This window comes from Physella acuta, unplaced genomic scaffold (genome assembly GCF_028476545.2).
Source record: "Physella acuta isolate Inbredline_101_S28 unplaced genomic scaffold, ASM2847654v3 ptg000494l, whole genome shotgun sequence".
NCBI classification, from domain to species: Eukaryota; Metazoa; Mollusca; class Gastropoda; family Physidae; genus Physella; species Physella acuta.
This window is the reverse complement of record NW_026732013.1, coordinates 339,722-365,995: the sequence shown is the minus strand read 5'-3', so window position 1 is coordinate 365,995 and position 26,274 is coordinate 339,722. Positions and strand designations below refer to the sequence as shown.

Sequence of the window (26,274 nt, the reverse complement as noted above, 5' to 3'; positions counted from 1 at the left end):
GTGGACGAAATGTTGTAATATATGTTTTATACCCTATTTCCGGTAAATGTGGTAATTCTAAGAACGTTTCACTTCTATGTATGTTCTCAAAAAAAAAAAAAGCGGTTTTGTCACAAACCCACGAACTGTTCTATTGCAAGCGCCATACCAACCCATACACACGAATGTAAGGGAGCCCACTCCAGATACTTTTTTTTAGAAATCGACATACTTTAACGGGAATTCCCTTAATCATCTGACGTTTATTTTTAGCTCATTGGCATTTAAAAAAAATTCTAAATAACAGTTTTCAATAAAGCAGAAATCAATTAATACTACATACCTTAAATTCTTTCTTAGTCTGTAAAAAATAGAATAGTGTGTCATAGCTACAAGCTCAATGGGGATTCGCTGATCAGTGTTGATAAAAACAGTACTATTTCAGTTGAAACAAACATCAGTCACACAAGAATAACAAGGCAGCAGATGATGTCCGTCGTTCAACAAAACTACCTACCAATATTGGTAACCCGACGCGAGCCTATCTTGTTTTCGTTTGTACAACACTCCGCTTTACGAAACAATACGACGATCTTCAAGCACGGGTGAGGAGGGGGGGGGAAGAAAATGTAATGCTGAGATAAACCCAGCAGATTATATATATATATATATATATATATATATATATATATATATATATATACATGTGTGTGTGTGCAGGGTTCTGTGACCTAGGCGTATGAAGGGTTAGTGTGGTCAGCACAAAATGTTGCAACCAGAAAAAATAGCCTACTGACATTATTTTAATCTTTGTCTAACCAATAACTTCCAATTTTATCTGGTAACTGACTGACCCAAATCATGACAACATCTGTAATATCTAAAAAGCTTGTAAAGTGTGGTAATAATAAAACCTTGACTTATCAGTGGTTAATAAAGTTGTTTTAAATGGGGTTTTGGGAGACACTAATAAATAAATGATATACACATGTATAGATTAACTAATATATGAACAATAATATACCATTGATACATTCTTAAAACAGTCTACATATTTGCTTATATATTTATTTCTGTTCAACTTTATTTGCGCTATCCAGTTTGTAAACTGCTGCTGTCATCACATATAAGGTGTTATGCAGCATGTAGTGATATTTATACTGTTATATTTTTTACAAGCCAAGTCGCATACATACGCCAGTATTTAGCTGTTTATTTTCTGCTATTCAGTAATTCATGAATTCTGACATTACACCCCACCCCTAGTGAAAGCAGCCGTCTGTGACGACAGTTTACAGACGATGAAAAGATCAAGCAGAAAATGTTACCTCCCCTTAGTTTCAAATCGTTTAAATACTACACTATCTGCCCCTAATAGCCGTCACTAATTCGACCTGGCTCAACGATTGTAAACATTTGTCATGAAACACAGCTCACCAGACTGGTAGGGTTGGGGGTTGTAGTGATATGACTGCAGGGCATACGTGGTGGTGGTGTCCCGCATGGTCCCCACATGAGAATTATATATATAACGAGTCGACCCGCTGCGTATCATACGCCCCTATTTAGTTTTATTTTCTACTTTTCAGTAATTCATAATTTGTGAATTCGACAGTACCAATGCTGCCACTGAAAATTTGCTTTAAAACACTAACCCCCCCCCCCCCCCCCCGTGAATAGCAGCCTCCTCTTAGTTACCTCCTGTACGTTTAAAATCGTTTCAAACTAAATTATCTGCCCATAATAGCCGTCAACAAACCCGGTTATACGATTTGTAAACATTTAGAGTGAACCACAGCTCACCAGATCATGTGGGGGTGGGGTGGGGGTGGTAGTGATAGTGAGGAAGAGAGGGGACTGCAAAGGCGCACTTACAGCTTGTTTTCTAACGGCTCCCAGAAGAGAATTATATATATAGATGTTGCAGTTACCTAATTTTTTAATAACATTTTGTTTACTAAACTTAATTCATTTTTATCATTATTTGATCCTAGAGAAAAGCTTTTCTTCCTCACAAAAGCAGTTGTAAAACAATGAAGTGAAAGCAATTCTAACAGTCAAAAAAGAGTAAAAATCATGAGACAAGGATTTGATATAGCATATATATATTTCAGACTAATCCCTTCCTACAATAAAAGCTTTAGAATCTACTGGCTGCTCTTGAAGCCACAGTCCTCATTTGTCCATAGACTTTGCTTGGTGCACTGCCTGCAAGATTAAATATACATGACAATTAACCACGAGCTAAATTAATTTTAAAACATAATCTTGTAAATTAGACTTTCTATTTTATTCAATACATGTTATTTAGTACTGTTATTAAGTGCTGTAGTATTACTAACATAACAAATGTCTAATAACTCAAACAACTATTTAAATATCTGGTACTTAGAGGGATTTGAGGACACAACCTTTTGTTGTACAATGTAGTTTGGTAGTATAAAAAAATAACAGAGAATCAACACACATTTTTAAAACTGAAGGAACTCACCAAGAATTAAATTACAAATTGCCCTCCTGGCTATCTGAATATTTTGATAAGATCCCAGGATGTGGACTTTACTGAAAAAGAGTGAAATTTTAAAATGAAGATCGGCTTTAATTATCATAGAACACACATTATGAAAAACACTGACTTAATTTCTGGTGCAACAATCAGGAGAAAAATTTGTTGCAGCAAATTTAAACGTGTTTACTGTAAAAACAAACTTCTTATTCAAATTTTAGTAGTTCATATTTTTTTGTACAAGATCATACAATTTTTACTTTATTTGTTGTTCTTCAATTTACTTTGTATCAACCTTTTTCCCTACTTGTGCCCAAGACACTAAAAACAAAACAATACCACCTTTAGATGCTAGAAAAACTGAACTCTTTACCTGTCTGCCAAGACGATTCTGGTAGTTGTGACATTTTCTATTGTAAACTTTGTTTTTCCATTTTTCCCTGCCAGCCTGCCTATTGCTCTAGAAAGGTGATCTCCCTTGAGTGGTTTGACTAGGATGAAACACAAATAGTTTTAATAAGAAAATCTTTATAGCCCAAAAGTTTAAACAAACTTGTGATAAATATAAACCATGTGAGGTAAGATTACCTCAGCAGCTTAGGTAGTTCATTTCATTGACTAAAATTATATAAAAAATGTAATATTTAAATAAAGAGGGAGGTAATGCCTTTAGATTCCTAGGGTTTTAAGATTAACTCATTATCTCAAGAAACTTACCATCAGTCACATCAAAACTTTCTAAATACAAATGATCCAGTCTCAGTAAGGCCAATGCATCCTGTCAATACAAATTGGTAAGTAACTCATGCTATGTTTCAAGAATAATAAATTGGATTTTTTTTTTAAAGTATTTTATTTATCTCATTTTTTTCAGGTATCTGAGATTATAAAAAAAAAAAAGTCCTGTTTAGTAAAAATATCTCAACTTACATCAACTTCAAATCCCAAAATAAAAGCTTTAACAAAATCTTCAGCTCTTTGTAAAGCTCCAATATCTTCAGTTTCTTTTCCTGCCTGATATGACATAATTAAACATCATGTATAAATGCTGGCATATAATGCTTTAAGTAAAACATATTTTGATAATAATCCTGACGTTCAAAATTAAATGAGCATACAAATGTAATAGTTCCAAAAAAAAAAATTGCTTACAATGGTAAAAGAAAAAAAATACAATAACCTTTATCTCAACTTGTCGTTTTTTTGCAACAAATCTGACATTAAGCTTCAAGTTCTCCACTATTGGTGTGAAAATTTTAAGCCAATCTTTCTGTAATGGTGTGTAGCGATGTGAAGGTACAGGTATTCTTCTAATTTCACCTTTTGAAGACTAAAAAAAGAAATGTTATATAGATATTTAGTTCTATATTTTATATAAAATGTAAAATTTATCATCATGGTAAATCTTTCACTTCCATTAACAAAATTTATTAATTTTACAAATCTTTGCTATATCACATTGCATGAGTAGTTCCTAATATAAACTACATTACAAGGAATTAATACTTTGTTTTTGACTGTGTTGATCTCTAGAATTAGTGAGAGTTACTAGATTTAGTATTAGTGGGCTTATTATTACATTTACTTATTTGATTATTTATGGTGCTTTCAAATATGATATAGTCTAATAGATTTTTGTTAAGCCTAATTCTTATTGATGAATTTTCATTAGACTATAATTATAATATTATTTTCACTATTCTTTGTTCAAATATTTATATTAGGCTAAATAATGTTTTTATTAATAAAATGTAATAGGCCTAATAAGTTTAATGTTATAAACCTTGGGGCTAATTAGTAAATGAAGTACATATGGACTAGGACATGTGTGTGCTGTGCTCGTGTTGTGGCATGCCATGTTTCTCGTTGACAAAACAGCGCGAGCGAACGAGCATGAATGGCCTGTGACGATGTTTGGAATGCATATTTCTCGCTTAGGACTGATCAGTTTCAATGCGCTGACATTTTTTAAAAACATTCTAAAGGCATGTTTTTATTTAATAGGCCTGATAAACTACAGGTGGCAGAGCTATTTATGCCAGAAAGCATTTTAAAATTTGGATTGGAGAATGTATAGTAAATTCAAAAGTTGGTTTCATTAAAATGTATAGAACTTTTAAAATATCAGGGTTGTATGTACAAAAATGTGTGAGAAAGTAAAGCATTATTAGTTTTATCAGTCTATGAAAAAAGAAATAAAAAATTGTGAGCTGTTTTTTAATAAGACCAGCGTTCATGTCGCAACTCTTATTTTTTAAATTTTTTTTAAAACCACGTGACCTCTATTTTGTTTATTACCAGTGAGAAACTCTGGTGCATAGTCAATTAAAAAGTCGAACCTATTCGTGGTTTGCCGTGGCTTCAGACGTAAGAGTGATATAACATTGTTTGTCATGGAAAAGGTGTGTCATGCCATGGCAGTGAGTGACAGTAAATATAAAATTAAGTAATTTAGTTTAAAACAAACTAAAATCCTCAAAATTAGTGCCTAATGGATTAAATATGGATGTTTATTATTCAGTGATCATGTCTAAATTTGAAAATTGTAAATTTTAGATTTAGTGAGAAAATCTATTAGCCTAAATTTGGATGTTCATTATTCAGTGGTCATTTTTAGGTAAAAATCAATTTTAGCTTGTTTTATTCCCGCTTCACGTTCACCTCTAGTTGAGCGTATTTTATTATAAACACAACCGAAACACACAAAAATGTTAGGAAAACAATAGATCTACTTATTTTTTTATGAATGTGATTTTTAATTAAGAAAGGTAAAAAAAAAAACCATAAAATAAAAAAGCATTAGAACTGTTCCAGTTAAATATCGTGTGATCATCAGCGGGAGAAAAATCCTTACACAGTCGCGGGTTCACCGTGAGTTCACATTGACTTTAATTATTAGCATACATCGTAGCTTGGGAAATAGCTATTTGAAATGGTGTTGGCCTCAGTTTTGGGGTCATTGTAAGTTCATAAATGTTTATTTATAGTTATAGTATCATGCCTGAGAGATATTTGTAACAATACAAACTTAACCGCCTGCAATTGTGAGTTACGTTTACGAGTTTACATACTTCACCCATTGCCATGAAAATCCTAACTGACACACGAATATAGCACATTCAATATTCTAAATTTGGATTTTTCTGAAGTTTTGACAAAAGTAAAGGCTGCGGCTATTCGTACTTAACTACAAATAGCCCTATGAAGGCTATTCGTACCCTGACCAATCAGCATGAGGCATTTTTTCTGTGATTCTTGAATTCCCTTTTTCATCTTTTACATGCTATATAGATCTAGAACTAATTATTTTTTAGATCTCACTAACCCTAACCCTATGCATAACCCTAACCCTAATGCTTAACCCTAATCCTTAAGTAAAATTTAAAAAAAAAAAGCAAAAAATAGAAAAAAAAATCTGAGCCACAGGGAATTGAACCCACGCCTCGAAAACAAACTAGCCAAGCACAACCACTTCGATCGCCGGAACAGTTACGATGAGACCCAAAATTTTATGTCATACACAAAATAATAAAAATAATTATGCACGCATGCGCAGGACAATGAATTTAAAAATAAATTTGATTGGTCGGCTAAAAATAGCGAAGTACGACTAGCCTTCTGAGAGACACTCTCAAAGTAAATTATCAAAGTCTAAAACAAAGTCAGTCTCTTTGTTTTTTTTATTCATTTGTTAAAACAAAAATACAAACAAATAAATAAATTGTGTTTTTCCCAATGTTTTGGTGTTTCGGTTATTATAATAAAATACTAGGTTCTCACTAACTTGAAAGCGTCCTTGGTTGCTAACCAGAACATGGCGTAAGGATCGGACCATGACTTCCGGCGAGTTTTTCGACTTAGTTCCAGAGACCTCCTTGGAATTACTTTAAAAAATGTTTACCACGAGCAAAATGGCAGGTTTTCACGTTATAAAAACATGCTATAGGTGGCAAGTCGAAATATGCCAGAAAAGCATTTTCAAAAATTGCTTTGGAGAATGTAGGCTAAATTTAAAGTCGGTGTCATTCAAAATAATATAACTTTTTAAATATAGATCTCCATATCACAAAATTGATTTCCAAAGTAAAGCATTATTAGTTTTATCATTCTATGAAAAAATAAATCAAATATCTTCAACACTTTTTTTTATATGATGTGTCCAAAAAATGACAACCAATTTTTTATATTTTTTTTGACCACGTGACCGCTATTTGAATGGATACGTTTACCTGGCATGGTTTTTTATTTTGCTCTTTTGTACAATAAAAAATGTTATAAAATTAAAGAAATAAAAGAATTCAAACATCACTTCTGTCTTGTCTTTTTTAAAATTCTTTTCTGATGACATTCTCTTAAATTTTTTTCCTCTATAAATATATCCCGACGATAGACAGGCCAATTCTACTTTTAGGAACTCTCTTGTGAAAAAAAATTAGATCTATTTCACGGTCACTTAAAAAGTTAAACCTTTCAACTTTTAACCAGGTTGTCATGGATGATCCGTCATATCATAGCTGTGAGTGACAAAACATTTTAAAATTCAATAATTTAGCCTAAACTCGCTACAACCCCCAAATTAGTGCCTAGGGGATAAAGTATGGACGTTTTTTATTCAGTTGTCATGTTTAAATTGAGAATTGAGTAGATTTCGCATATAGTAAGAAAAAACTATAAAATACGCTCAACTGGAGGTAAACGAGAAACGGAGAATAAAATACACTAAAATGGAGTTTTACTAGGCCGCCTCATTGCTTAGATGGCTGGATTGACCTCTGACCCTGAAACGTCACGCATCGTTTTCTGACGGTTTTTACGTTTATTTTAGGGTCCAATCCACGACAAATGAAAAAACTGTTAATCTCGCAAATTCTTATCATTATTTTAACACAAGATGCTAATAAAATGGATAATATGCCTTAGAATGCCAGAAAAAAACGCTAGAATTGTAGTTGTAAATAATGAGAGGATTTCCAGTGGAGCACTCTCCGTATAAACTGAACCGCGGCCAAAAACGACCGTATAACGGGGAAAACGGCCCGTATAACGGTAGATTAATATATAATTGAGATATTTACCATGTATATTTACAGTATTATGGATGATCTTTACCAAAAATCCAATTACCCCGTAAGTAACCATGCGACAATTTCTCTCTGCTATTTTTAGTAACGTTGCGTCATTGTTACGCTAGTTGCCAGACAGAAACAACTAGTTTTTGTTTTTTACGGAATGAACTGTTAAGTCTAGTATTTTAATTATAATTCAATTGTAGCATGTGTGGAAAAAGTAAAATTATGGACATTATTATTGTATTAGTAATTTTATTAGTATATTGATTTTTTCTTCACTGTGGGCCGACAGTTGCTGCATTCGTGACCGGTGGTTAACCTCGTCAACGCTGCGTGGCCTATTCGTTTATATAATCAGTGATGCTCGTTCAGTGGCCTTTTTCAGAGCTAGGCCTAATTACGGGCGTTTTTTAGACTTAATTGATCGGCCGTTAGCCCTTTTCATTGCTGCGTATTTTAAAAAAATGCTCGTTCAGCTGCCTTTTTTTTGGCGCTAAATAATCTGTTTACGGTCATTTTAAGCGTTTATTTATTTATTTTTTTAAGCTAGACGTAGATCTAGTTAATTTTTTTTTTTATACAGCTGGCTGTCTAGCATGCCTGATATGTGAACTTTAAAAAAAATGACCGAACTTTTAAAAAAAAATGACCAGAAGTAGGGAAGTAGGTCTGTAATTCAATTTGCTTGAAGAAGGGGGGGGGGGGGGAGAGAGAGAGAGAGAAGTGAAGACACCGACCATCTCGTGTACGCCTGTTCATTCTATGACGTGTACTATAGGTCACGGTGACCCCGCGACCGTGGTGGGATTTTTCATCCACAGGATAGTAAACGTAAGCAAGCAATCACGCGAGTGACGATGTTTGGAGATTTTATTTTAAAAAAATAATCACATACGTCATGTTTTCAAGATGAAAAAAAAAATGTAATGTAAAAAAAAAGACACTAATACCATGTATGAACCTCAGCTGCCACGCTGTTGACTCAATACAATGTGAATTGAGTGTAAAATGTATTTGTATTTATAAACTATCATAACTATTACTATCATATTATTTTAAGCATATTTATTATTTAAAATTAGAATTTGAAATAAAAATATTTATTATGGTCATTTGATTTATGCAGGTGTTCATTACTTCATAAAATGGTATGAATATCATGTGGAGTAGAATTTAATAAATAATAAAATAACTAGATATAGTTTTATTATCAACGAGTTGCTTTTTGTTATTTTCCGGTGAGTAAATTACCTAAGCTGACGCAATTACCATGGCGGGAATTAAAAGCTCGTGCACACAAGTCCACGACGTCATGTTATGCCGGTCGAGGGCCAAGAACGCTGATTTGTCATTCATTTTCCATTTGGTATACCATTCGAATCGTCCTTAGAGGATTTCATAGTGTCAGCCGCCAACCAATCAAACGCGCGCTTTCTCCGCGTTTTGGTTGGCGGCTGACGTCACGGTGACGTCACGCGACGCGTTTTTGGAGCTAAAAAGGGCCGAAAAAGCCATTTTTTTCTACGTGTAGTTCGGATTTTTTTACGTTTTTTAAAATGGGCCCGAAAATGACACTTTTTCAAACTGGACTTAGCCATTTTTTCAAACAAATTTTTCGAAAAAAAGGCCGTTTTGGGTGATTTTTTGATGTAAACAATGGCCTAGGTCAACACGTGTCAAACCACGTGAAGGCACCCAATCGACGATTTCGGTCACGCATGAGTGGTTTTCATACGTTCTCGTGAACTAAATACCAGTTTCTTGACAACAAAATGGAAAACGACAATTTCGTGAAAATAACGACCCTAGAGGAATGGCTCTTGAAGATTATTAAATAAAAATCGGTGTGTTGGCTCTATGTATTGATTCTAAACTTGTCTATAATTGACTAGTAGGGCATGCTGAAACAACGGCCTGAGGGCGCCGTGTAGTGTGTAGTTTTGCTAAATGTAAATTAATCAGCCCAGCCGCAGATCAATCGCAAACTGTTAAAATTAAAATGGTTGGATGTGAAAAGCTTCTACTTACAAATTACTTCTGAATAATCACATCACTCAAAATAATCCCAAAGAAAGCACAAAATAAAATCCTTTAGAAAAGCATCACCATGAAATTTGAAAACCACAGTTTGTCAACCTTAACCAGCCATCTTTGGCTCGATCTAGAGGTCATTCTTTAGCCTACACATGTGTCTTGTCAACCAATTTAGTTTCTGATGGTACACGACATTTAGATAAATATAATATAACAAACTAACTGAATTCCAACATTATATCCATCTAATCCAATATTGAAACAGAATTTGAAGCACAATGATCTAACGAATAAATCCAACTCTATGCGAGTGTCGCAGCTTTAGTCCTGGATACAACCATAGTGTGTAGTCGTGTTGTGAGTAAATTTGCACGAGATACAACACCGACCTAGACCTTCCTGATGTGTATGGCCCCAAAGTGCTGCGAGTAGGGGAGGGCAATTTAACGCCAGAATAGGTTTTTTTTTCAATAGTTAGGTCATCAGTAGCTCACGCATCCTAACGGGGTTGAAAGTGTAACTTTAAATTGAACTAGGTGAGAGGAGGAGGGTGAGGTCATTAGAACAACGGAGCTATATTTCTAGTAGAAGAATACGGGGAAATCATAGCTTGAAGTTTGAAGCCGGCATTTCATTTTTTTCATTGTTATTGAGTACAGCCCTTTAATGCACAACTAGGCTACTCATTATGAAATCTAAAAATGTAGTTGTGCTACCATGCAAAAGTAGCCTAATAGGTCTTGTTTATTTAAATGCAGATTCTGTTAGCCTAAAAATATTTGGATACACATTTTAGTTATATCGTAATGATTAATGTTATAATACAATGCATATATTCTGATAGTCCTTCAAGTTTTTGGGCAATCCATAACTTGTATTTCAAATTTATAATGAGCGGGATGCACTCGATGTTTTAAGTGCTACATTCGGTAGCTGTTACTTTGTGTATGACAGCATCCCAATAGTTCACTGTAAATATAAACTGAGCTTGGCGAGATTCCCATCGCCAAGCAATCGTATGATAGACCCAGCAAGCATCACTCGTTAAATTCGACATCATGGCTATACCAGTCCTTGATTTTCATTACAGCCTTTAAACGCCTAGTTCTTGGTTTTAAAAAAAAAGTGTCTCCCCCCCCCCCCTCCCCGCTTGCGCCGACGTCATCATAGGCCAATACCACGTTGCGATTTTTTTAAAACTGATATAACACACCCCTCTCCCCCTCACAGCAAACGCCAACAACGTCACCGAAGGCCCAAGGCCAATAACACGCACCACGGTGGATTTTTTCTTCAATGAGTATATACCCTACCCACCCGCCGCCTTACAACATACCGCATGTCTCTACGAACGGGGTTAAAAGTTTAACTTTGAGTTCAAGAAGGGGAGGGGGTGGTATTCAACAACGAAGGTGTTTCTTTAATAGTACAAATACATAGTTTAAAAAATTATACTTACCGTAACTTACCTACTGCTATAGCATCATACATAATTTTATAAATTAGCAAATTAATTAATTAATTAACTAATTAAATATATCTAATGATAATGAAGGGAGATAGTTTATTTTGGTTAAGACACGACACACAACACTGTGCGTGCCTGGTATGTGGCCTGACCGACCTAAAAGGAGATTGTTTATATTATTGTTTTGAGTTTATATTTAACTCAATGCAACGAGCCCGCCGGTTGGCTGAGGCCACGCCGGGGGGACGATCTGTCCGGGATTCAAAGGGACGACTCGAAATATCGTCCTTCCATTTTTGATTAATTTTCAAATTCTCTATTTTCTCGTCAACCGAGTAAGCTAGATATTTAAATGAGGTGTCAAATGTTCTCTTAAGGGGTAAGGAAGTTAATGGTGTATTTGAAATAACAGAATGTAGTTGTGCTACCATGCAAAAGTAGCCTAATAGGTCTTGTTTATTTAAATGCAGATTCTGTTAGCCTAAAAATATTTGGATACACATTTTAGTTATATCGTAATGATTAATGTTATAATACAATGCATATATTCTGATAGTCCTTCAAGTTTTTGGGCAATCCATAACTTGTATTTCAAATTTATAATGAGCGGGATGCACTCGATGTTTTAAGTGCTACATTCGGTAGCTGTTACTTTGTGTATGACAGCATCCCAATAGTTCACTGTAAATATAAACTGAGCTTGGCGAGATTCCCATCGCCAAGCAATCGTATGATAGACCCAGCAAGCATCACTCGTTAAATTCGACATCATGGCTATACCAGTCCTTGATTTTCATTACAGCCTTTAAACGCCTAGTTCTTGGTTTTAAAAAAAAAGTGTCTCCCCCCCCCCTCCCCGCTTGCGCCGACGTCATCATAGGCCAATACCACGTTGCGATTTTTTTAAAACTGATATAACACACCCCTCTCCCCCTCACAGCAAACGCCAACAACGTCACCGAAGGCCCAAGGCCAATAACACGCACCACGGTGGATTTTTTCTTCAATGAGTATATACCCTACCCACCCGCCGCCTTACAACATACCGCATGTCTCTACGAACGGGGTTAAAAATTAAACTTTGAGTTCAAGAAGGGGAGGGGGTGGTATTCAACAACGAAGGTGTTTCTTTAATAGTACAAATACATAGTTTAAAAAATTATACTTACCGTAACTTACCTACTGCTATAGCATCATACATAATTTTATAAATTAGCAAATTAATTAATTAATTAACTAATTAAATATATCTAATGATAATGAAGGGAGATAGTTTATTTTGGTTAAGACACGACACACAACACTGTGCGTGCCTGGTATGTGGCCTGACCGACCTAAAAGGAGATTGTTTATATTATTGTTTTGAGTTTATATTTAACTCAATGCAACGAGCCCGCCGGTTGGCTGAGGCCACGCCGGGGGGACGATCTGTCCGGGATTCAAAGGGACGACTCGAAATATCGTCCTTCCATTTTTGATTAATTTTCAAATTCTCTATTTTCTCGTCAACCGAGTAAGCTAGATATTTAAATGAGGTGTCAAATGTTCTCTTAAGGGGTAAGGAAGTTAATGGTGTATTTGAAATAACAGAATATTTTATTTTAAAAAATCCATAATTCAACCTAGTTTTACCCATTTTTAAATTGAAAACTTGGGTAAATGTTAGATTTGGCGAGTATATCTACTATAGATCTAGATCTAGATTCTATTCTAAATGATAATTCTAGATCTTGGCAAAAAATAAAAAAAAAAAAATTTTTTTTTGGGGCTACAAAGTAACAAAATGGTCTAAAAATAAAATAACATACAGTCGAAGTAACAGCTTTCAAAGGTTTAAAATGTGGTCTTTTGGCAGAAGGGTTTGAAATATCATTTGTATCCATATCTGGTTCTTTTCTTTTTCTTGATTTAGTCTTTGGTTGAACAAATTGTTCATCTTCTTGCGCGTGTGGTGACTCTGCCGACTCCATTTTTGTTTACCTGTAGTTGAAAAGGAAGAGTTTTGGTTCTTGGAAAGCTAAAAACTAATATCAACAAAAACAAAAAGACGAAACGCAATATTAAATAATAGAGTATAGTAGTAGTCCTACTCCAGTTGTGAAAGTTTGGGGTGTCCATACAACGAAAGTTAGAGTTAAGTTAATTAAATCTAGATTCTAGAGATCTAGAAAAAATATAGAGATCTAAATTAGAGAATCTATAATAATCTATATAGATTTAAAAGTGAAGAAATAAACTGACTACAGTATTAAATAAATAATAAATAGGCCTACTTTTAATAAATAGTAAATAGTAAATAGTAAAAACTAAATAGGGGGCCTAACAATTAAAATTAAATATAATAAAATTAAAATTAAAAATCAGTTCAGAATCTAAAATCTAGTGGATCTAGAAAGTAAAGAAATCTTAATCTATTCTAGATTTAGTCTATATCTAGATTATTCTAGATCTAGAGTGTAGAGAAATGAAATTAAAAAACAAAACAAATTCCTCTGGCATACTCTGCCTTGCCATTCACTGGCATTCACCACATTCCAGCTGAAATCAGTTTAGTCTCAAATTTAGTTTGTACCACTTGTGAGTTTATGATGAGTAAAGTTAAGTCAGCTGGTTAATACTGATTTTACTTTGTGATTTGTTAACTAATAACTGTTATCACAACAAACAAAATAAGCCTAAAAGAAAGAGCCACTATTTACTTTTATTAAATATTTTAATCAAAGAAGGCGGGAAATGTGTCGCCTGTGATTTTAAACTAATTTAAGCTTTATTATTATTAACTAGATCTATTAATCATCAAGCCTAAAGTTTAAGACTTAAAAAGAAGACTAACTATTAAAAGATACATTTGATTACCTTTAATTAATTTGATAACTTCAATTATCAAAATAAATCTGTACCCGTTGTACTATAAAAATTATTATACTCACTGTGAAAAAAATGAAAAATGTAGTGCTAAGTTTCTCTTTTAATTTACTTTGACTAATGTTTACTTAATATTTTCTTGCAGAAATGAACTTGGTGTAAACCTGTATAATAGTATATCAAGTTGATGACTTATAGTCTAAAACAATAACCAATTATTCAATGGCCACAAAACAATCTTATTGGACTGGTGCACACTTTTGTGGATTGAGATCTCAAACCAATATATATGGACTTTCCAAAATTAGTTCCCAAGATGGCCTGACTAAAGTTTTAGCTGTATCAATTGATGGCCACTTTGTGACTGTAGAGTATCAAAAATCTTTTGATAATAGATTGATACCTATAACTAAAGAAGATATTTTTCACAACACTGGCCCTTCGGGACCAGGTACATTTTTCACATCTTGTAAATTTAAATGTTGTCCTTTGTGTTTTGCTTTCAAATATTAGATAAATGCAGGAAAACTCATTTGAAGCATTAATAATTAATACATTTAAAATTGTTAAAATATCTCTTTTCCCCCAAAGTTTAATAAAATTGATGTGGGCCTACACATTTCTATACTATTTAATTGCTCTAAAAATAAGTTTTTTTTTTTTCAGGAGAGGTAGAAATAGTTTCTGTTGATGTCATCTCTAATGCTTTTCTGAAAACCGGTACTGTTCTTGCAGTTTCTATACTAAAGGTATGGGTCCAAGTAATTTTTAATTGTTAAAAAATTCCGCAGTCGATTAGAATATTTTGAATCTTTTGAATCCCTAACAAAACAAAATCCCAGGGCAAGTCTTAGCCAGCTGGAGGGCTTGTTACATTAAGTTACATCTCATTACATATTAAAATTAACTAGCCTAACTTTGCATAATCACAGTCATGATAAGTCACCAATGGTGTAATCAACAGCTGTTAACCTATCAACTTAAGGTCATATTTCTTACTCATTGTAACTAGTAACTAGCATTTTGTGTTTTATATATTTGTAGTCAAATTTAATTGTGCACATAGTTTATGGACATTTTTTATGACCACATTTTATTTTGAGAATGTGAGAATGACAAGTTTTCTTATCTTTTCAGTTAGAAGCATCTTATGAAGAAAAGTCCCCAAGTGCATATCTAAATATTTATTTTATGCCTGACAAAGACTCAAACTCAATATATCCAAATATCAGTGATGCAATAAACCGTAAGCAAAATACAATTTTTTAAAACTTTGACACGAATTTGACAGTATATACTTTGATGTATAAATACTTTTCCACTCGAGCTACTTTCATTCAATTCTGTGGTTTTCATAAGATTTTAATACACTTTGCTTTGCTTCTTTAGACATTGTACAGAAGCATATTATATTTGAATTCTTCTGTTTCAGAATCACATGTCCAACAGTTGGGTCTAGATTTCATTCCATTCAAGCTTATAAATCACCAGTAGGTTGAGGGAAAGAAAGAAAATTGAATGAGAAACTTTGGTTCTGTTGTTTAAAGATGACCAAGAAACTATTCATTGGACAATATGATACATTTAAATTCTTCCAGTCCCTATAACTATTTTAACACCATTTTGTTAAAATGTTGGATCCCAATGTTAATTGTTTTCTTTTTTCACAAAGAATCTACACATCAGACGACTCAGGGGAAACTTGTCTTTTACTTAGTGGCAGTGACAACAAGGTTCATATGTATAGACAGGTAGTGTTTGTGTTTACTTTAAATAGCTCGTTTTTTGCACTAATATTTGATTTGTCAAAATGTCAATAATGTTTCTTCTGCTGTCATTGCAGTCAAGAGATTGCATATCATTTTATGAAGAGTCTGATGCCAATGAGTACTTCCCTGAGTTTGCTAAAATAGAAGGGTGGTAGGTTTATTTTGATCTTTATATTTATTTAATTCGTCCTGTGCTGATGGGGCTTGTTAGCTGGGGACAGCAACCCATCTATGAGAGAAAATTCCAAAATCAAACAACTGCTGCCTCGCAGTTTGTTTTCGGATAGACAAAAGCTATTGTAGCAAATCCAGAAAGAAAAGCAGGCTGAAATTAGAATCAATGGACCATAGGGAGTATAACATGTTGAACTTCATACTTAATTGTGTTTGAGGAAAAGCGTCCTGTGGGACAATTAAGAACAAAAAAATAGAACATTAATTTATATACAGGGAGTTTTAAATGTCTTTGTTTGGTTTACAGTTTTATGAAAATTTGCAATTCATTATTTACTTATGTGTGTTTATACTAAGACAGGGGTTTAAAGGTTTTCCTTAAAGAAATTCTTTAAATTCACTGGATAACTTGTTATAACAGCTTTTTTTAAATGTTGAAGTATAAACAATTGCCATGCCATATTTTTACAGACGTGCTTTATTTGAAACTAATAAATGAAATTCTAGCTTATCAGTTTAGTAAAACTAGCAGTAATTACCTGAACTGTTGTTTCAGTGTTACACAGATGGAGCTTCGGTCAATTAATGACTCTCACAGGTTAACTGTTGTGGGTACACAGACTGGCCTCGTCACTTTAAGCTTGGTTAATGTAGTCTCTAGAGGTAGGTTACCTCCCCCCCCCCTCCCACTGGTCAGTTGTTGTCTGGTGGTCATCAAATGATCTATTAGTTTTTATTCTTAAGATCATACATTTCATTCTGAATCAGTAAAAGATAGGTAAATTACCATAGAAATCACAATACCTCATGAAGAATGTATGCCCTAGCAGCATAGCAATACTTTCAGCTGTTTCACCAAACAACTGGCTAATCATGAAGTGAATATATCATCCTCCACTGTCACATATATCAAATAAAGTGTTGACTAACTTCCGCAGCATAACAAATTGAATTCCAAAATTTCAGAGATTGTTGAGATGTGGGTCACAGAGCAGGACAGCCCAATCACAAGCTTACACTTCTTCACACAACATGCTCATGCTCCTTGTCCAAACTTTCTAGACATTCAAGGTCAGTACAAACAGAAAGGAAGACACACAATTATATTCACCTAGGTATATTCTCCTCAACAGTTTACCCTGACTGACAAAAAATGGATTTGATTGTCACTCCATTGTTTTCTTTCACCTGTTGACAAAAAAAATGGATTTGAATCACTCCATTGTTTTTTTCCATCTGACTGACAAAAAAATGGATTTGAATCACTCCATTGTTTTCTTCCATCTGACTGACAAAAAAAATGGATTTGAATCACTCCATTGTTTTTTTCCATCTGACTGACAAAAAAATGGATTTGAATCACTCCATTGTTTTCTTCCATCTGACTGACAAAAAAAATGGATTTGAATCACTCCATTGTTTTTTTCCATCTGACTGACAAAAAAATGATTTGAATCACTCCATTGTTTTTTTCCATCTGACTGACAAAAAAATGGATTTGAATCACTCCATTGTTTTTTTCCATCTGACTGACAAAAAAATGATTTGAATCACTCCATTGTTTTCTTCCATCTGACTGACAAAAAATGGATTTGAATCACTCCATTGTTTTTTTCCATCTGACTGACAAAAAAATGGATTTGAATCACTCCATTGTTTTCTTTCACCTGTTGACAAAAAAAAAATGATTTGATACACTCCATTGTTTTCTTTCACCTGTTGACTTTCTGTAGAAGATCCTGCCACAGGTGATGAGGAAGTGAAACCTGAAGAGGTGAATCTACTGGTCACCTCAGCCATTGACCCAGCTCTGGTCTTCTGGTCAGTACCCACACCTGTCCTCTCTTTTTATTTTGTCAAGTTCAAACAGCTTTTTATTTTTATATTGAAAAAATATTACACAGGATAAATCAAGATGTAAACCACATTGTGTGTCTTGCCTTTGTGCTGTACATTCTAGTCATGCTAAGAAAAATTGTTGTTTGCCCTTGTAGTGATGTTATCAACTCTGGGCTGTCCAAAAGCCACACCCTCCCTCTCAGCAACTCCCATGATGTGGTTCTTTGCTCCTGTGTTGTGGATATTGACTTTGATGGTGAAAATGAAATCCTATTGGGAACATATGGCCAGGTAAGTCAACATTTCTACAGACTGAATGCTTTTATTAATTTACAAACACCAAGCCAGCAAAAGCCAACAAATTGACTGAAGCTACTTGTGTGTTTATAAAAAAAAGGATTTAAGAAAAAGCTAAATTAAGAAGTCTCATATAATTTATTCTTGTTGCAGGTTCTTCTTGCCTATAAATTTATTTATGAAAAACCTGCAGCTTCATTGATGACTTCAACACCTTTTCAGTCCCCCTTACCTGTCCCAGTAAATGAGACATTTTCCTCTCCAGGTGAGGACAGGAGCACGGGGGAGCAGGTAAATGAATTTATCAATTATGTTATCTTAGACAAATTTCATTTAAATAGATTAACTCTTATCTCTTTACTTAAGGATAAATCTGATTTGTGTGTGGGGTTTTTTTTTGTGTGGGTTGACTTTTGGATACATCTGATTAAAATTTGTGTGGATTGACTTTATGATAAATCTGATTTAAATCCTTAATTTTTGTGTGGGTTGACCTCAGGATAAATCTGAAACAAGACGTAGACACAAATCAATGGCTGCTACCTTGGAGGGCATGGACAGCAAACATGAGTGGCATCGAGCTGATGAGTGTTCACTTGTTGATACCAGTCTAAAAGATGCACAGATGGCTCGGCTGGTCAGGTACAAATATCAATAGGCGACTGTAATGGTGAAAGTTATCAGTTGATTGTAACTAGTGAAGGCAAAAACATTTTTCAAACCAGATGGTACACATGAGTTAAAGTCCATCCTGTTGCTCTGACCCTGCATGTAAAGAGATGTCCTAGAGGCATCCCATTTTGTGACAATTTCTTCAGCCTTTTGTTTTTGCCTCAGGTCCCAGGAAAACCTGGCCATCCTGTCACCAAAGTCAGTTTGTTTCACCACACCAGACAGCCAGCTCTCATCAGATCCTACTGCTTCAAATAATTCTCTGCCAGACATGAGTGACTACCCTCAGTACAAGTGAGTCTGAGAAAGGTTTTACTTAGCCAAGTTTGAATCTTAATGCAAGTTTAAACTTTTTTTATGGAGTTGTAAGCTTAAGCCAAGTTATTATTTAAAACTTGTGTGTAGGCTGGCATGGACAAAACCATTCTCTGATCCAGTCATGGCCCTGACCTTTGATGACGTGATGGGGGATGGAGTTCTTGACCTCGTAGTATTAACTTTAAAGGGACTCCATATTTTAGAGGTAAAATCATCTAAGCACAATCATACATGGGTAACCATTTTATCTTGCAAAGCACACCCTAAATTAGTTACTAATTTGTCATATTCAAAATATTGGTCTTAATTTTTTTTTTTCGCTGAAGTACCTATATTCATGTTGTATTTTTTCCAGCCTGATTTAAATGTTGTAGCAGCATTAATGCTGGAGAGATTGAGATCTCTGTGTGAAGCAGAGAGTGACACAGAGGATTCCCAGCCGCCAGCTGATTAGTGGAAGAACATTTATACACATCTTATGTCAACCATCTTGAAATTATTCCAATTAAAATCATGTTATTTTTCTACTATAATTTAATTTGTCTCTTATTTAAAAACAAACACAACTTTAGATATTAGTATACAACTCACCAAGCTTATTTAGGGTCAAAATCTGTATCTAAAGCTAATTAAGTCTGTGAATGGTCATATATGAACCCTTTACCTTATAACAATAAAAATGCTTGTTGATAAATGACACTAAAAAAAAAATGAAAAAACATGTAAATAAATGAATTTTATTGAATTTCCAAAATTCATATCTAGTTTATAAAGCTATCGAGGATCAACTTCTACTTTTGTTGACAGGTTTTAAGAAAAGTCAACTGAGTAAAATCAACAACACATGCATTCATGCGGTGTATCTTAAGTTTTAACTAATAATCAATGCTTTTTAAGACACATTAAGACATTTAATGTATGTACATTTTCTTTCATAGTGAAATTTATTGAACTGATCAATACAAATGGAATTTTTAAAAAGTTGATACAGGTGTAAAAAGAAATATTCACAAAAAAAAATACTGTGTAAGAATATGAACTAGTGTAAGAAAAAACTCCTGTAATGATGTAGTTATAAAAAAAAGTATTGCAATCTGTTCATTTGAAGACTAGCACAAACAGTTATAGTTTTATGATTAGAGAGGTGGGAAGTGGACACAGAGAAAAGTTGGCCACAGCTTGACTTGTGTCATTTAATCTAAACATACATATGTACACCAGATAACAGACTATATTGAGCTTGTCAACAGTCATTCAAGCTTGGAATCATATTACACACAATATTTATAATTAACATCTTCACAGCTAAGTGAGACAAATTGAAACAAAGTTTCTAGGTAAATTATGCTGTTATTAGATTGCAGAAATGTTTTTTTATACAAGTATAATGTGTATGTTAAATGTATAAACACAGATCGTTTTATTGAAATCACAAACTGTTAGTAAGATAACTAACAATCTGCTTATGATAAAAAAAAAAAAATTTAACACTGCCGAGTTTACTGAAAGAGATGTGCCTTGGCATAGATTTATTTGACATGCATTATTTCATATAACAAGTAGATTATTTTTAAAAAACTAGTTAAAACAGCATATTTTGCATCAAACACTCAAAGTGAGCTAGAGCAATACAAAACCACACATTCATTTGTTGTTTTACAATTGAATAAGTCATTTAAAAAACAACAATATAATAAATTAGAAATAAGATTACAATAAATTTACATTTTGTAATGAAACAACCTAACAAAAGCAGGCTAAGAAGCCAATGACTAGCAAAAGTTTAAACCATCTCAGGTCTGCTATATCTTGACTTTCACAAATAAGCAAAGAGCCAATACATGGCCATAGAAACAATGCCAGCTCTAGTGTATACTCAGCTAAGTCATTATGCAACACTGGTGGGAATTTTGAATCTAAAGATGGACAGGAGATTACAACATGGATATAATGCTATAAAGTATAAGACAACTGCATAGATGGTATCTGGGCAATCAAAACCCTGCACCTGCGCCCTACCCCTAACATAGCTACAATCATCACAATGGATGTAATCACTCAACACAGCTTGGCCCTAGTCTATTAATAGCTTCATAACAAAAGGTATGGCTACAGCCATGACCAGTAGTGATGAGGCATAGGTCAGTGAACCCCAGGTTACAGCCACTAACTGGCCTGTGCTGGCGGTGACTTAACATAAATGCTGTTGGAACAACTCTGCATACAACAAATAACATGTGTCACTAAAACATGATAAATCAAGCAGAAATATCCAATTAAATGCACAACAACCAAACTGCTAGTAAAATTAACTTCTAAAATCTAAATTAAATGCACTGCTGTGCTGTCACCTTTTTAGGAACTGGCATGGACTAAAATTAGGGGACTTGTAGAACTACTAAATCTAAATTAATAACTTTAATACAAACCCAACCTAACTACCTAAATAAAAGTCTTAAGGATTGGACACATTTTATTTTAACCAAAATGTTTTACCTATGATGATATTATAACCACTAGACGGTAACTTGTTTTAGACTAGATACCCGTATTATAGATCGGTTTTCATAAGTTTTAAAATGTGTTACAATAAGCAATTAAATTGATCACCAGTATGTTGCAAATAAAAAAAAAGGAGCAATAACTAATTAACATAATTCAGGAAAATACCTAGTAACAGCATATGGGAAAAAAATGCAAATAAGAAGTGAATTTTTCAAGTAGTTAACCATTCAGTTCTACAATAAAGAAATGCTAATAGAATAACAAAACTATTTGGCAGGACTGTTTGGACCCTTGCAATTTGTTGGGAATCGTCATCTTAAAAACAGAGTGGGATGCTACAACCTTTTGCAGCACCTAAAGCATGGTCAACATTGGGTTATAAATAGCAGACTGTGACCTAAACCAACTGGATGAATGTCAACTTTCAATTCAGCACCGAGCAACAAGATAGGCAGGTCATACCACATACAAATCATTGGAATACAGGGCAGGTGTTGTGAGGGGGTAGAGCAGGCCCAGCCAGGAGATCAGGCCTAAAACAAACAGGGCCATCAGCTTGTACCTTGTGGACTGGGGGTAACCCATGACCTCACCAAAGGAGGGGAACCCCATGTGGTTACAGAAAGCATGGGCAATCACTGGGGCTGCAAGATGACCTGAAAACACAAAAAACATTCACATTTTAAGACTAATAAACTTTGGTGAATAGCTCTATTCATAGAAAATACAAATTAATCAAATGTAACAAATAAAACATAACTAACCTGTTCTTAAAAACAGGAAAGCAGAATAGGCACCAAAGACTGTTGTGTAGGACAACTGGAACACTGCAAGAAAATAAAACCTACAATGAGATGTGTATTAACAGGTGTGTCAGAAAACACAGGTATGTTGTGTGGTTGCATTCGGTGCCCCAAAAATTCTACTGGATACACTGATTAACTCTGCATCAATAAGGTGGCCCAATACATAATTATGAATGTGTACAGTCTAATCCATTCCAACCAAGAAAACAGCTTACATGATTCTTTAAATGCATCACCTACTTCTTGTTGGCCATGAGCAACTTTCTCAATCATGTGATGAAAATGGGCTGAGAAAAAATAGTGAAATCTTTAGTTATGAAACAACTTAGCAAATTATTAAAACACAGACATCATAGTTATCTATACTTTTATAATTAAAAAACAAAGCACACACAAATGCACATCTGGTCATTTTTGTTGCTTACCTACACCAAAAAACAAAGGACACAGGAAAATTGCCCATCCAGTTCCAAGGCAAGGCACTAGCACTGGTAACATACAAGCTCTAAAAATAAATTCCTCAGAGATGGGAGCCTGTAAATAACATAGTTTAACTGTTACTTCCCTTTAAAATAAGAATTCTATCAGTTGGACCTAAGTCCCAGAAAGCCAAGAAACTCACAACTGGTCATGTCATGTGAAAGTCACTGTGCACAAATACTAAAGATTTAACATGAGAGGCAGTAAAAAAACAACAGCAACTCACCACTATGTGATTACGAATCCACACATAATTTTTCACTGAATTAGTCCAGTACTTGGCCTCTACAAAAATGAATCAATGAAAATAATTCAGTTGTGTTATATCTACTACAACAGTTTGCTAGTGAAAGTTTTGTGCACATTTCAACAATAGAAAGTTTGATTAGCTTTACTTTAAAAAATGTACAACAATAATGATCTTACATGTTGTATAACATGTTTAGTGTTTGTTATACACTTGTAGTTTATTTTGTCTGTTATGCAGCATACATTGGAGAAAAAGAACAATATAAGAAGCACTAAAATATTGTTTTTACCAGCCAAAAATTTTTATGTTAAAAGAAAACTAAATGCTCTATCATACAAAAATAGTGTCCATCAAAATTAATAAATATGGATAGAATAACACCAGTAAACAAATTATTTTGACAGGAAGATGGTGCCAACTTAATCACTTCTGTATCACACCCTCCCCCCTCTCTAAGCTGACAAGTATTCAAATGATTACTGCAACAAAGAAAAGTTAGGAATCAAAGATAATTGAAAAGAGCAAAAATACTCTTTTCATTTCATTTTGTATTCCACTTACCTAAGTATAATCTAAATACACCATCAAGGTAATGAAGTGATAATGGTCCCAAAAATAAAACCTATGGAAATAAAATATTTTACTTGTTAGCAATGAAGTAAAAATTATCACATTAAAATTGATTTGAATTTGAAAACTGTCTCGCTCATGTTTTCCTAATTATGACTTACCATTGTTAAAAACAGAGGAATAATTAAAGCAGGGATAGCACCCCAAAAGCGAATACCAAGCCATGTAAATAAACAGCTTGCCTGTAAGAGAAATTTTAGAATATTCATATTTAGAATTAACAATGAATATCCAAACGCAACAACTAAATTGTGAACAATATAATTTTTTGTTTAATGGCCGGTGTAGTTTAATGTATTGTATGCCATAATTACCTCAGCTTTCTCACTATTTTTAGACACAGTCCAAAGAAGTATGGGCACAGTTAGACACACTCCAGTGACACTTATAAACCTCCTTTTGATAACATCAGGATGATCTCTGTTCATAATAAGTAAATTATTTTAAAGCAAGTACAGCAGTTACATAAAATTACCAGACATTAGACAATCAAACAGTATGTATTAATGTAAACGCAGGAATATTTTCAATATTTTCATATGTATAGATGTTTTCAAGAAGTTTGACAATATGTGTCAAATAATAAATTTTGGATTATAATTTGTCATATTCAAAATGAATCGGTCATATGATCTGTAACACCCGGCTCCACCATCAGCATTATGGAGCCTACATTAGTTTTAAAGAGCACCCAAAAATTCTGCATCACGATCCTCTATAGTACCAAATTTGGAACTGGGATCACACAATTATAATAGGTCAAGCTGCAATAATTTGATGTATTGAATTGTAAGTAGACTTCATCCCTGTCAAATGATTGTGAGTTGAGCTTAGCCCAGGTAGCCTGTAAAAGTAATATTTCCCAAAGGATACTGAATGGGGACTAGTGATAGCTGGTATAATTTAACGAAGTGACTACTCGGAAGAAGATTTTTCTCCCCAACGTCTCCACTTAGTCGGCAAAAGATAGCTCTGCGCATGCACCATGACCTATGGCTAGGGTTAGAATTAGGGTTAGGGATAGGATTAGGGTTAGGGAGAGGATTAGGGTTAGGGATAGGATTAGGGCTAGGGTTTGGGATAGAATTTGGGTTAGGGATAGGATTAGGGATAGGGTTCTGCGGTTGAAAACACACGCATGCGCAGTACCATCGAAAACATCGCCGCGATGGCAAGTCATAGTTTCTCTCCATTGCGCATCTTTTTCCGGCTAGCATCGGCCATAATTTACACTTTACAGTTAATTTAAACTTTAAAGTGTTTGTACACAGCATTAACTATTTTGGGGTTAAAAATTAATTATTTTTACTGAGAAGTTAATCTAAACTAGGAGATAATATAATACTTTTAATTTAATTTACTTTTAATTTGTTCAAAGGGATAGACTTCGAGAGAGGATTTTTGTAATTATCGATAATAGGTTATCTTGAGGTTTTTAATTTTAACAACTCATTTCTTCTACCCAGTATAAAAAGTTTAAATACTTTTAATTATAAGAGGTACCTGTTTTTGTCTTTCGTTGATCCACCCCAGATATATAAGCTACCGACGTAAAGCACTGCAAAGAAAAAGCAAAGTAAAAAGGCTTGCCATGTCGGCAACATAAACACAACGTCGACCATCTTGTTTCCACCAGGAAACTGAACTAAAAATACGGATAAGGAAGAATGTTTTGGTAACAAACAATTACAACACGAACAAGTGACGCCCAAAGGACCTATCCTTTGTTAACTTCAATTAATTCATTTGCACTTCCTTCATAAACAAAAAATCAATTTTAACAAAAATTAATTATTTTAAAGTGAGGGAAGACAATCCAATATAGACCAAGATCTACATTGTTATTTTATTATGGGATAATCCATTTCTCACAATCCTAGTTTAGTAGTATTATCCTAGGAGGATGAGGCGGACTTTCCTTGCGAATGTTGAAGAAGGGGAAGTGGGAGGGGGTTGGGTGACGACGACATAATTATAATTATTTTTTTTTAAACGGAAGCTTTAATTTTAGCCTTTGTTTCGCATTTCACCGAATTAAAAGAAAACTAAATTGCACAACGCAAGAGACTATTATTTTTAAAAAGTTTTACAGAAGGAAACATTTGTTTAGTTAGTTAAGTCAACCTCCTGACGGTTAAACAAGTCAAGCAGTGATTTGTGACCAGTGCCAACCAACAATCGCAAAAAGCCAACCACCAATCCTCAATGCCAACCACCAATCCCCTATGCCTACCACCTGTTCACATTATCAACCACCATCATCGATGCCAACCACCAATCCCCAATGCCAACCACCAATCCCCAATGCCAACAACCAATCCCCAATACCAACCACCAATCCTCTATGCCTACCACCTGTTCACATTATCAACCATCAATCCCCAATGCCAACCACCAAACCCCAATGCCAACCACCAATCCTCAATGCCAACCACCAATCCCCAATGCCAACCACCACATCTACCACTACAGCCATCTACATCTTGAACCAGCGCCAGTACAATGCACACACAGAGACAGCTATTGATTTTCTATGTAGATTTCAAGCGCTAGGGACGTTAAACACGCGATTCTATGTTTCATCTTCTATTCTCGCAGTATGTTTATGTCCGG

The 26,274-nt window shown here is 34.2% G+C and overlaps 3 protein-coding genes across 9 annotated transcripts; 1 reads left to right on the top strand and 2 right to left on the bottom strand.

Moving 5' to 3' along the window:
- The first annotated feature begins 356 nt into the window (after positions 1-356).
- LOC131944461 (KICSTOR complex protein kaptin) lies at positions 357-19,648 on the top strand. Of its 7 annotated transcripts, none has more exons than XM_059305091.1 (16): positions 357-504; positions 14,067-14,372; positions 14,588-14,670; positions 15,059-15,167; positions 15,354-15,411; positions 15,594-15,672; positions 15,765-15,841; positions 16,421-16,527; positions 16,831-16,935; positions 17,598-17,685; positions 17,859-17,994; positions 18,154-18,291; positions 18,500-18,642; positions 18,838-18,966; positions 19,078-19,195; positions 19,346-19,647. In XM_059305091.1, exons 2-16 carry the CDS (start codon positions 14,144-14,146, stop codon positions 19,442-19,444), a joined length of 1,698 nt encoding a protein of 565 aa, XP_059161074.1. In that variant the 5' UTR covers positions 357-504; positions 14,067-14,143; the 3' UTR covers positions 19,445-19,647. The 7 variants fall into 7 exon arrangements, with proteins under 7 accessions (XP_059161074.1, XP_059161075.1, XP_059161072.1 ...); XM_059305092.1 differs by lacking the exon at positions 357-504 and adding an exon at positions 4,555-4,573; XM_059305089.1 differs by lacking the exon at positions 357-504 and adding an exon at positions 13,111-13,189.
- LOC131944462 (RNA-binding protein pno1) lies at positions 2,065-13,053 on the bottom strand. Its single transcript, XM_059305094.1, has 7 exons — positions 12,865-13,053; positions 3,666-3,815; positions 3,416-3,499; positions 3,203-3,263; positions 2,859-2,976; positions 2,471-2,541; positions 2,065-2,187 (listed from the first exon to the last, which is right to left on the bottom strand). The coding sequence occupies exons 1-7, from the start codon at positions 13,024-13,026 to the stop codon at positions 2,120-2,122; spliced, it is 714 nt and encodes a 237-aa protein (XP_059161077.1). The 5' UTR covers positions 13,027-13,053; the 3' UTR covers positions 2,065-2,119.
- Positions 19,649-19,713: 65 nt separating the features above from the next.
- On the bottom strand, positions 19,714-25,288 carry LOC131944506 (CAAX prenyl protease 2-like). Its single transcript, XM_059305175.1, has 9 exons — positions 25,165-25,288; positions 23,976-24,081; positions 23,763-23,843; positions 23,593-23,653; positions 23,008-23,066; positions 22,727-22,835; positions 22,517-22,588; positions 22,260-22,322; positions 19,714-22,151 (listed from the first exon to the last, which is right to left on the bottom strand). Exons 1-9 carry the CDS (start codon positions 25,281-25,283, stop codon positions 21,952-21,954), a joined length of 870 nt encoding a protein of 289 aa, XP_059161158.1. The 5' UTR covers positions 25,284-25,288; the 3' UTR covers positions 19,714-21,951.
- Between the last annotated feature and the right edge of the window lie 986 nt (positions 25,289-26,274).